The 12,865-nt window shown below is 46.1% G+C and overlaps 1 protein-coding gene across 3 annotated transcripts in view; it reads right to left on the bottom strand.

Annotated features, from left to right (window-relative positions):
• CSRNP3 (cysteine and serine rich nuclear protein 3) overlaps positions 1–12,865 on the bottom strand; it is a 93,939-nt gene that overhangs the window by 5,214 nt on the left and 75,860 nt on the right. For 2 of the 3 annotated variants that reach the window (XM_081871987.1, XM_081871989.1), the window contains 3 exons: positions 7,827–8,086; positions 3,541–3,837; positions 1,360–2,403 (listed from right to left, as the gene is read on the bottom strand). In XM_081871987.1, the coding sequence (XP_081728113.1) occupies positions 1,360–2,403; positions 3,541–3,837; positions 7,827–8,086 (1,601 nt within the window). Of the gene's footprint in view, positions 1–156; positions 2,404–3,540; positions 3,838–7,826; positions 8,087–12,865 lie in introns of those variants that run through there. The other variant, XM_081871988.1, reaches the window with a different exon arrangement.

The raw sequence follows: 12,865 nt of genomic DNA, 5'->3' as shown, positions 1-12,865 counted from the left end.
AGAGTGGGCAACTCCCAACTCAGTCACAAAATCGACTAGGTGCCTGTCTTTAAAATACCTTCCAGGATTACTGAGAGAATAAAATGTGTAAGGGGAGAACCATGTAAACCTAAAAAATGTAAGAAATTAAAGTCTCTCTGGGGGCTTATTTTTGGGTGGGGGGGTGGGATGTCACTGGAGGTCCCGTCCCCATTGTACATACTACTAAAGAAGCAGTGGTTGTACTACTATGATAATATATGTTACATCATAGGTCCAATGGCAAAAAACCACACCTGTGCCTCTGGGAAGTGGAGCGCAGGAAGATGTGAAGAGCAACTAGATTCTGCATGTATTTAATAGTGTTCATTTCCTTACGTAGCTTTTGGGTAGAAAACTGAGCAACAAATGAAATGCCCAAAAGAAAATAAACGCGTGAACCAGTCACAACTAACTTTTGGTGACTTGTGCCCAGCTTCCTTTATTTTCAAGGGATGTTGGTGCCAGTTAAAACCAAAAACCAGAGGATTGTCCTATATTTCACCTTCCTAGCAATTATAGATGCCTATGAGTGCAGTTCAGAAGGCGGAGCTTGTGCACGCCCTTCATTCATTTTATAGAGATGGAACAGGAATGCCCCACACGTGTTGCTGAAACGAGCAGATCATGCCTAGCAGTGGTACTTCCTGGACTGCCCCCTAGCTTACAAGTATGACTGGAGGCTAGGGCACTTCAAAGAACATAATTCAATGTCAGCTTCAGATGTGGTTACAAAATATTTATATAATTTTCCTTATGAAATTTGAAGTGGCTGTGCTGTGCTGCTCAAATGTTCAGCTCCAAAGAACATGCTGTTCATTTTTTTATCAAGACATGAGTACTAAGCTACAATAAATAAAATATACATTACCAAACAATTCAGGGGCAGTTTTTTTGTACAGTAATCACATCTACATTTAAAAAGTCACCATCTCTTCAAATATGTGTGACAATTTTGTACTCTAAACATGAAGTTTCCAAAGTAAAATTTTCATTATCTTGTACTGGTCTGATAATACAAAGGGAAGCTTTGAGTCTCGATAGGCCAGCTTCACGTAGTTTAACAGGTAGGCGACTATTTTTTATTATTATTTAATCTAGGTATTTTCTATCAAAAGACCATTTGATTCCAACCCCCCAACCCCCCCATTTTTAAATTTTAACTTTTTACATGAACTGCTTTTGTGCAATGGCCTAAACCAGAAGAAATATTCAAAACACTAACCACAGTCTTGTCCCCTTACCTCTATTGCTAAGAGGGGGGAGAGATTGGTTCCAGGGAATTAAAACAGAGTGCAGTTAAATATAGGGATTCCGTCCTAAAATAATTTAAACAGGTACCGTTTCCATGACAGGCGATTTGATACACTCTTCATGCAATCTGCTCTTTTCTGAGAGGCTGAGCGAATTCTCAGCGGGATGCTCTGGGAGGTGAGTGCCGCCATTCAAAGCAGAAACAAATCCATCTTGAGAAGGACTTTTCAAGTATGAGGGAAAGTCCACTTGGGAGTGTCTTGGCCTATGCTCAGCGTATAGGCTACTACACGGAACGGTGCCGTCGCTCTCCGAAGACGAGCAGCAAACTATGACGGACGGGTTTGAAGGAGGATAAAGCGAGCCGCTATAACTTTCCTCTGATTGCCGTGTGTAGTCCACAAACTGTTCTGAAGCTGGATTATAAGGCACCAGAGAAAGATTACCATTCTTAACTGTATCCCTTTCAGAGTAAGCCTCACGCATCTGGCTAGGAGCACCAGGGCTGTGGTTCTCTATTTGGTAATAAAGCGCTGAGGAGTTGCCATAGTAGGAGGAAGCCTTGGAGTGACTCTCATGCATGGCAGTGCTGTCGGAGTAGCAGAGGACCGAAGGAAGAGCTTGCACCATGTCACCATGAGCACCCAAGCCTTCCACAAAGTCATCCACCTTTTCCTCGTCATCATCCTCGTCGTCATCCTCTTCCTCTTCCTCATCTTCATCTGTTTCACTGGGTGCTAAACTCTGGGTGCTGGAATCTGTAACCCCACTACAAAAGCTGCTAGCGTCTTCCTCCTCCTCTTCCTCCTCCTCTTCCCCTGGGCAGTCCAAGTCATCGGCCGACTGCAAGTGCATCACACCGGCCCGAGATTCTGCTTCAATCTCAAAGTTATCCGGGACAGAATATTCTAGCGGGTGGGCTGCGGGGCCCATAGAGCTGCTGTGAGCGCTTATCTCGCCATGGCAACCGTTCAGCGCAGAGACTTGCTGCTCTCTGCTCTTCTCCAATTCAAGTTTCATTATAGTGTGCAAAAAGTGAGTCCGGACGCGGATAGGGTTAAATTCAATTCTACCTGCCGTATTGCTACATCCTTCTTTAGTGCAACCACATGGGAAAGACATACGATCCACCTTTAGGAAAAAGACCATGGATTAACTAAGGGTCTGGGAAGGAGGAACTCTATAGTGCAGAACCTTGCCAAGCTAGAAATTGGCAGTAAAAACCAGGAGCTATATTCAGGAAAGCTGCCTCAGATATATGGTCAAAGGGGTGATACGGAAAATAAATGATTTACATTAATTTTAAAATGCCCAGTCCATTATATTGCATCTTGCGGAAATAAATCCAGAGCAGGGGGACATTGGAAAGGAAGAATCTCAAAATTGGTTGCTCCATAAAGGACACCAAAGGTAAAGGGACCCCTGACCATTAGGTCCAGTCATGACTGACTCTGGTGTTGCGGCGCTCATCTTGCTTTATTGGCCGAGGGAGCCGGCGTACAGCTTCTGGGTCACGTGGCCAGCATGACTAAGCCGCTTCTGGCAAACCAGAGCAGCGCACGGAAACGCCGTTTACCCTCCCGCCAGAGCGGTACCTATTTATCTACTTGCACTTTGAGGTGCTTTCGAACTGCTAGGTTGGCAGGAGCAGGGACTGAGCAATGGGAGCTCACCCCGTCGTGGGGATTCGAACTGCCAAACTTCTGATCGGCAAGTCCTAGGCGCTGTGGTTTATCCCACAGCGCCACCCGCATCCCTTAAAGGACACCAAGGGCAACGTAAATGTAAAACTGCTGATTGCTTGCTAATAGGAAAGCTATCAAGATTTGTCCGTGGGGGTTTCATACTCTTTTCTAGAGCATGAGTCCCCCGTCCCCACTCTGCTGGACCCAAATGATCTCAACTGTTATGTTACCATAGCTGTCAACCATGGTTACGCTTAACCAGGCTTAGGACTCATTATCAGAAGCCATGACTTATGAGAACCTTATTTACGCTGCTCCCCTGTAGCAAATGGATAGGTGGGTGCTGCCACTCACCTGGCCTCCCAACAGCGTAGTTGCTGTTGCATACTGAGATAGGCATTATAAAGAGACTCCTAGAATTTCCTACCACTGGGGGAAGTATGAAAAATACATTAGGAATATTTGAATGGTGGGGAGGAGGATGCCACTGGGTTTTTTAAAAAAACAAATACCTGTAATTATACTTTGGCTTCTCCTCGTTCCCCCCGGCCCCTTTAAGACTGTACCTGAGTTCAGTTCTCACCTGGCACTTTATGCCTGCAAGGCTGCAGGTACACGTTTCTGGGTCACAAAAGACTCGACAGTCACAGCCGCAGTCCTCCCTTGACAGGCGAATGGCTCGCAGCTCGTGTTTTTCTTCTACGTCAATCTTCTTGACCCCGGAGGCTCTCAGGAGTGCCCTTCGCTTTTTTGTTGGCAGAGGCTGTAGAAAGAAGTACTCGTCTACTTCTGTGTTATCTAGATCTATATCGTCGTCGGAAATGTCGTCCAGTGTCAAAGTGTTTGCTTCCTCAGACTCCACGGTGCCGTTCTTAGTCATCTGCAACACAGAGCCATGAAAGAGCGTGTGGGGGATTCATTGAGAAGAAGAGCCATTCTCAGCTTGAAAACAGTTAACAAGGGCAACAAACCCTGTTTTTATCATGAAAGGCTATATGAACATGGCTTTCAACCAGTGCTTTTTTCGGGGGGGGGACACATACCCCTAAACATGTTATGAATCTAAGTTTGGCCTCATTGAGGGGCAGTATTTCAATATGAGTAGGAAAATGAGAGTACGCCTAAACATTTTTTTAGGGGGAGAAAGCACTGCTTTCAACTAAGGAGCTCCTGGCATGGAAGTGGGCTGGCTTGTTCCAGTACTGCTTACTGTTATGCATGGCACTGCCCTATATAGTGTGAGGCCATTCATCCTTCTACCCCAGTATTATCTATCTGAACTGGCAGCAGCTTTTAACATCCCTAACTCCTAGTACCAGCCACTTTTCCTAGGTGAGGCTACAGACAATCCATGATGGAAAGCATCAAATCTGTCATGCAAAAGAGGGGAAAGAAAGGCACATGGGAGTATTGGCAACAATTTAAGTGGCAGGGCACTTTACTTTTGAAGGAATGGGTTTCTGTGCAGTCAGTTTCTTGTTTCTCCAAGAGAGCACTCTAAAATGCATAAAACTTGAGCTGTTGAGCAAATGCATAACAAGGACACAGCTGTATAAACAAACTCTCTCCTTTATCAGTCACGGCAAGGGATGACCCTGACTGTACCAGTAGAACAGAGAAGACACATCTGTGCCTTATCTTATGTCCTGACCACAAAAGACGCACAAAAGTCCGGGAACAATGCCAGAGCGTGTTCTCAGAGATGACGACCTCTTCCTCCAAGATAAGAGTAGAAAGAGGAAGATCCTTTTATGGTCAGAAGTACAGGAAGGAATACCCTTTTATGGTTAAGAATACCAGAGCAAGAACATATGTGATGTCAACCTGCGTACATAGGCTGACATGGTTGGATTCCTGGGGAAGGAGGGAGAGGGTGCCTGGAGGATATATATACTGCATGTAATCTCTGATTTCTTTGGACCTGCTGTGGACTCACCACGCAAGTGCCTTCTGCTATCCGGAGAGCAGAATAAACTCTTTCTTTGAACCAACCTCGGTGTCATTTGACTTCCTTCCTCCTGTCCCGGAGCAACGCAGACCCAATCGGTGAACTCCAATAAGGCTACACTTTCAGAAACCTTCCATTCTAATGGAATTGATCCTCAACCTAATGTTAATCTCCAGCTTTGCTACTGCAGTAGTAGTCATCTTGTTTTGCCTTATCTATGACATACTGCAAAGGTCCTCTGAGACCTGAATTGAGCCACGAATGAAGAAATCAGTGATGTGGGGCAGAAAATGTTCCTGCTTCACGAGTTCCTTTGTAGCAAGGAACGGATGCCAATTGCAAATATGACGTTAGGGAAGCTTAGCAGGTTCAAAGCTTTGTTTACGGAATACAAGCAAAATAAGCATGTTAAATTGGATCTGTCTGGTGGTAAAGGTCCTTAATTCCCCAACCCTTCACAGGCCAATTTTGACAATCGCCTTTCAATCCAAGAGCATCGATGTAACCACTGGTAGCTGGTCGGCAGGTACAACTGATTGGCGCTGGGAGTGTGCCTGCAATGGAGCATGCTCAGTTTTGCACCCCTGGGAACGGAGCTTTCGTCCTTCATTTGAGAAAGTGGCTTGAATGCAAACTGCTTTGGAACTGAGCAAATAAGCCCTCCAAGCTGCGCTAGGGAGTTCTTCCACCAGGAACTGTCTAGTGCGGACAAGCCCAGTGTGGCTTCCTCTCAGTGTGATAGGGACCCCCACTTGCAAATAAACTTTAGGCTGCCGATTGTCCCTTTGAGGCCACGTTCGCAGCTGCCCCACACCTGCCATTCTGTGTGACATTGGTTGTGGGACAGGTGGGCATGCTTTGTGGGCAACAACCTTGGAGGCCAAATTGACAGGCATAATTTTGCCTGTGACTGGAGGCTCCCTACAGCTGCTCTACAGCAACAGAAAATTTTCCTATGCAAATTTAAACTAATCTGCATAGGAACCCCTCCCCCCAAAAATATTAAGACTGCATATTAATACACCTTCTGCTACATATTTGTATTCAGCCCTACATAGCCTGAGACCTCAGAGATAGTAGGCAAAACAACACCATCTGCACACAGGAGTACTCTTGAGAACCCCAAGGTTTGCAGAAATTCTACTAATCTTTTGAAAAAGAAAACCACTAAGTAGGAAGGGAACCCTGAGAAAGAACCCAATGAAGACAGAGCATGCTCAGTGGGCATGGAATGCTGACTGACTGTTGATGAGAGGTGGAGATGGAATGTCCATAACAGGAGCACTTCATACTGCAAACGTTTATTGCAGGTCCCACATGTAACTGCATGCTCTGCCATAGCTTCTTTGATTCTGCAGAGCCACAGACTAAACAGAACAACGAAGCTGTGCAACAGCATCTACTTCTACTGTACAGCTCGCTCTGATACCCTTGTCTCACAGCACCATGTAAAAATATTTTTGACACAAAGATGAACCAATGTGCTGCTCTCTTTCCAAGTGGCCAGCAGGAGGAGCTCTCAAACAACCTGCAGCTGACCAGGGACTGTGCACTATGTGCTTTAAAAATCAACAATAGGCCTTTCCTGTTTCAAATGTGGTTTTAAATAATGAGTGGGGTGGGCAAATGTTGCTGGACTCCATCACCCTTAGCAGTTCACCATTCTGGCTGGGACTGATGCTGCTTGGAGCCCAATGACATTTGGAGGGCTCCAGGTTCTCCACCAAAATACATTTTGTACTCTTACTCATTTGTTTGTTTTAAGCAGAGCTGCATAAAACCTGTTTCTCTCCATCTTCACTAGAACGAAGGTTTTTAAGTTGTTATTTTCATCTGTGCTAATTATTTCCTTTTGTATTTTTTAATTTTGTATAGTGTCGGTTTTGCTTTTGCTTTTGCTTTTTAAGCTGCCTAGAGCATTGATGGGAAGCCATGTACATATCACCACTGCCACCATCATCTTGTAACAACCCATTTCTCGTCTGCTTTGTTCCTAACACTGCCAGCGCGATCCCAAGACATGTGGGATGTGGTCTGCTTTGCCCACTCCCCTTCACAAGGACAGAGTTGAGGGACGAATTTGCAGTAAGTTTTGACTCTGATCTGGATGTGATCTGCTTTCAAATCAGCCAAACTGAGTGCTTTAAATACTGCTGCAACCACCTGCTCAATCTGGAGTGCCTCTGTGGCGCTTAAGCAGACGATGCGAGTCCACTATGGCCCACCGGCCATGTATGGTGACTTGTCTTCATGTGTGTATATTTGCCAGTAGCCTGGGACCATAAAAAATAAGAGATTGCTCAAGTCCCAGACAAACAATATGAGACACAAAATTTTGCAGAAACAGTCAGTAGCATCATCTCTCTGAACGCCAGGTGTGTCCAGTACCTGTAGGCTCTGACTGGGCATGAGAAGGAACACATAAACAGATTGGTGCAGGACATGCTTCAGTCAGAGTCTCCTGCAAGTAGATACCATACAGAACACATATAAAATGGGTTCCAATATTTTATCCGGCAGCCTCATCCCACATTACCCAGATTCCTAACACAAAGCAGCGCTTTCTTAAAATAACCAGCCAAAATCTCTTGTGCAGAACAATCCGCACTAAGCAGTTTGGCTAACCATATTTAAATTTTGATCAAAGCGAGAACTTTGATGGGGGGAAATGAATTGCCATCGTATCTGCATAGCAGGAAGGAAGCTGTCGCCTTAAAGAGCTCAGGTGGAAGCCTATTACAAATCTGATGAGTTAATGTGGGAAACAGGGAAGATGCCAGCTTCCTTGGGGCAATTGACGTGCAGCCATGTTAGAAGCGGAGACGCAATCTTGCCAAGGATGTAAGTGCGGCAATTCCTCTGTTTCCTGCTTCTTGCCCACACGGTAGAGAGGCAATGCAGTTTGCTAGCCTTGTCCTTACCTTGAGCTTTAAAGAATTCAGTTTCTCCTCCCTGAGATGCTCTCTCAACATCTCTCGGTGAAGCCTCTCTTGCTCCATTGCAAATTCCCCCAGTGTGTACTGGCGCACACTGTTGTGACGTGTGGACATGCCCAGGGTGCTTCCACCCTGGCTGGGGACGCTCGTGAACCCTTGCCTCCTTGTGAAGTAGTACACGGTAACGCAGTTAAAATGAACATTCTTCGTCCTCTTCCGCTTCTCTCTTTTCAGTATCGATGATGCTGCAAAGAAAGAAGGTGACCAGCTTAGAATGAAAACCGTTCTCACCATTTCACAAATTCTCAGCAGTGGGTTCCCCAGGCCAGCTGGTGCTGAGCACCTCTGCCTGGGGGAATCAGGGATAAGGAAGGAGTGCTGGTGGTGGGAGCTGGCATGAGTGCAAGTTGTGTGTGCCTCCACACACACAACCGATTTCCCATGTGGGGAGAGGGAGTTATTCCAATTCTCGGCCATCCTCGCTCTGTGCAGTTAATTGGGTGGAGAAGCTGGCCTGTTGCCAGTTTCCTTCTCTCTCCCTCCCATATCAGCACACATGCTTAATTCGGCATTCAACTTATTTTCATTCATTTTCATTATTGTTATTAGCATATAGTGCTACTGCCACATTTAGTCAATTCATTAGCTTTGTTAACGGATCAAAAACATTCTGAAAGGCTAACAAACTACCCCTTCCCCCCAATCAACGGGGAAGTAGATTTATAGCCATCTTAAGTTATTTTTAGCAATCCTTAATACAAAACTGACATTTTCAAAAAGGCTTTCATTCCGTGTGAAAACAGGAACTGCCTGTTCAAAGACAATACCTGATGTGACATGTTGAATTCACACATCACAACAAAAGAATATCGGGGGTTGGTTGGTTTTGGTTTGTTTTTGAACTGCTTTCTCATGTGCCTATTTAGGCAGGGTTAATGGATTACTCAGCTAAAACTCTTAGGACTCCTTGGTCATTTAATCAGGTGGTAGTCAATGTTGCTGTTAAAAGTTTTGCTGCAGTGCAGTTCCATCAATGTTCATTGCACTTTCCAGAGCAACTTTAATTTGTTTCCAATCTCAATTTCCGATCTTAACTGTGGAACAATGCAAAGACAACAAAGGTGTTGCAAAAGACATTCAAAGGTGTTCCAGTAAAAGCAGGCACTGCTTCTCTTACGAGACAAACCTAACTGCTTATTTTTATATAAAGCAGAATAGAGGCCTAGAACCTCTAACTATATAGTCAGCCATCTCAGAGGTAACAACAACATGGAGGTTCTTCTTCCCATACTGTCTCTAGGAACCAGGTGCCGGGAGTTAGGACAGGAAGACTTAAATACCCTGGGAGTGGACCTTAGGAAAGCCTATTTCCTCCTGGGGGCACCTGCTCTCCAAGCCTGTCTGCCATTGACCAATTTAACAGGAGCCAGATTTCCAAGCTGGTGAAGGGAGCCAACGCTTGCCCACCGGAAGTGAAAACCCTGTCAGTCCTGGTTTCTGTCAGGTCCCAGTGAATGGAGGCATTGCCAACCTGCCGCACCTATTAGGGCAAATGGACTTACTTATTTTTACACATCTGTAAGTTGCATTTCCATTAAAAATATAACAAGACAGAATACAACAGATAAAAGCAAAATCAACAAAGATATCCATAAAACATAAGAAGCTAGACAGTCCTTAAGGGACTTTGACCCCAAGTTGTTTAAGACATTATGAATTAACAGAAGTCCCTTGAACATCATCATCATCATCATAATAATAATAATAATAATAATAATAATTTATTATTTATACCCCGCCCATCTGGCTGAGTTTCCCCAGCCACTCTGGGCGGCTCCCAATCAGTATTAAAAAGAATACAGCATTACATATTAAAAACATCCCTGAACAGGGCTGCCTTAAGATGTCTTCTGAACGTCAGGTAATTCTTTATCTCTTTGACATCTGATGGGAGGGCGTTCCACAGGGCGGGCGCCACTACCGAGAAGGCCCTCTGTCTGGCTCCCTGTAGCCTCACTTCTCGCAATGAGGGAACCGCCAGAAGGCCCTCGGCGCTGGATCTCAGTGTCTGGGCTGAACAATGGGGGTGGAGACGCTCCTTCAGGTATACAGGACCGAGGCCGTTTAGGGCTTTAAAGGTCAGCACCAACACTTTGAATCGTGCTCGGAAACGTACTGGGAGCCAATGCAGATCTCTCAGAACCGGTGTTATGTGGTCCCGGCGGCCACTCCCAGTCACCAGTCTAGCTGCCGCATTCTGGATTAATTGCAGTTTCCGGGTCACCTTCAAAGGTAGCCCCACGTAGAGCGCATTGCAGTAGTCCAAGCGTGAGATAACTAGAGCATGCACCACTCTGGCGAGACAGTCCGCGGGGAGGTAGGGTCTTAGCCTGCGTACCAGGTGGAGCTGGTAGACAGCTGCCCTGGACACAGAGTTAATCTGCGCCTCCATGGACAGCTGTGAGTCCAAAATGACTCCCAGGCTGCGCACCTGGTCCTTCAGGGGCACAGTTACCCCTTTCAGGACCAGGGAATCCTCCACACCTGCCCGCCTCCTGTCCCCCAAAAACAGTACTTCTGTCTTGTCAGGATTCAACCTCAATCTGTTAGCCACCATCCAACCTCCAACCGCCTCCAGGCACTCACACAGGACCTTCACCGCCTTCACTGGTTCTGATTTAAAGGAGAGGTAGAGCTGGGTGTCATCTGCATACTGATGAACACCCAGTCCAAACCCCCTGATGATCTCTCCCAGCGGCTTCATATAGATATTAAAAAGCATGGGGGAGAGGACAGAACCCTGAGGCACCCCACAAGTGAGAGCCCAGGGGTCTGAACACCCACCCCCCACCACCACCTTCTGGACACGGCCCAGGAGGAAGGAGCGGAACCACTGTATAACAGTGCCCCCAGCTCCCAGCCCCATGGCATGGCAGCTCTCTTAGTGGTGGGGTAACATATTGCCAGTAATCTGGTCCTGTGAGCAGTCTGCACAACTGTGGACCAGATAAAAGGGTAACCCCCACATAAAGCACAGCTATCAAGCCTTCAGGCAGTGCCAATGCATGGGCCACTGTGGTCAGGCTGTCACCGTTCAGGAAAGGTTGCAGCTGGCAAACCACCTGAACCTGGTAAAAGTCACTCCAGAGCACAGAGGTCAACTGGGACTCTAGTGACAAAGATGGATCAAGGAATACCCCAAAAACGAACACCTGCTCCTCCTTCAAAGAGAGTGCCATCCCATCCAGAACAGGCAGCTAATCTATCTCCTGGACATGGAAACCTCCAACCCACAAGGCCTCCCTCTTTATAAAGGTAAAGGGACCCCTGACCATTAGGACCAGTCGTGGCCGACTCTGGGGTTGCAGCGCTCATCTCACTTTACTGGCCGAGGGAGCCGGTGTACAGCTTCCGGGTCATGTGGCCAGCATGACTAAGCCGCTTCTGGCAAACCAGAGCAGTGCATGGAAACGCCGTTTACCTTCTTACCTATTTATCTACTTGCACTTTGACATGCTTTCGAACTGCTAGGTTGGCAGGAGCAGGGACCGAACAAGGGAGCTCACCCCGTCGCAGGGATTTGAACCGCCGACCTTCTGATCAGCAAGTCCTAGGCTCTGTGGTTTAACCCACAGTGTCCCTATCTTTATTTAGGTACCCAACATAAAACAAACAAACACAGGGCTTTCTTAAACCTCAAGTAACTTGGATTGGCTAATTAAGGTTTAAGCAAAGGAAACATTGTTACCTGACTAGTGAGTATCTTGCCCCATGTTTTCACAAACCGATTACTCTCTCATGGCACATCTTGTGCATGAGAAATTAATGCCAGAAGCCTGCCACACAGTGATGCTATTTAAGTAGCATGAATGCACGATGTGTGTTTGTCTTGTTTCATTCATTCCTTCATCTCTCCCATGTGCTGCACAAAAAGGTAGACTTGTTGTCATGCAGTTGTTACATCAGAAATAAATCAACCTGTCAGGAGCATAGTTTTCCTACACTCATCACACAGGCTGTGTAAACACCAGACCTTTTAAAGGGCATTCAAAGCACACACACACACCCCAAGAGTTCTGGGAACTGCAGTTTGTTAAAGGTGCGAGGAGATGTAGGTTTGTGGAGGACAAATTACAGTTCCCAGGATTCTTGGATGTGTGCTTTGAATGTGTTTTAAAGGTCTGGTGTTTATCCCTTTCTCATGCATTCGAACATACTTTCTAGGCAATGCATACTGATTTTGAAAAGAGCGCCTTAAATAAAACAAAACAGCTCCTTAAATGCGTTATCCCTGCTGTGCAGCTGGTCCAGACAGAGATACCTCATGCTGAAATTCTGAATGCTTTTGTTTCCCCACAAAGAAGCAGGCCGTTGTTAGCCTGCAGTGTAGAATATTAACCGCACACACGCATTAGCTGCTTGTCTCCTGAAGATATGACAGGAGCCTGCCTGATTTACTGGGAGACGGCAGTAGGAGACTGGGGGGGGAACTAGATGATGAGTTATGGCTGTGCAATTTAGGTGCGACAATTGCACAGGTATGATGGGAGAACAGTAATGGTCAGAAGGGAGGAACTGAGATGGTCATAAAAGATGCTGACAGCCTTTGTAACATGAAGCCATATATTTAACAGCAATAAGGCACAACAGGACATGGGAGCTGGTTAAAAACTCTTCTGTCTCAGGCAATTAGAGCCATTTGGCCTTCAGGCCCTTCTTGCTGCCACACATCCACAGGGAGCAATAGCAGGTTTTTTTAATCTTAGGCGATAGATGGGTTTCAACCCATCATGTTATTGGGGCAGGGGTGAGGTGGGACCTTTGACCAGTCAGTGAGTAAAAGAAAAAAGAAAATCACAATATTTTTCTCAAACTGTGTTCAGGGAAGGAACTCTGTGGTTCTTTAAAAGATCATCAGGGACACCTGAGTGAAAAGGTCAATAATGATGGATTTGTGTCCCTGAAGTTGTGAGGCTGAATGGTCTTAGCCAGTTTCCAGTGCAGTTAGCATGTGCACCTCTGAG

The sequence above is a fragment of the Podarcis erhardii genome (assembly GCF_964252035.2).
Source record: "Podarcis erhardii genome assembly, chromosome: 1".
Taxonomy (NCBI): Eukaryota; Metazoa; Chordata; class Lepidosauria; order Squamata; family Lacertidae; genus Podarcis; species Podarcis erhardii.
This window is presented reverse-complemented; position numbering and strand designations above follow the sequence as displayed.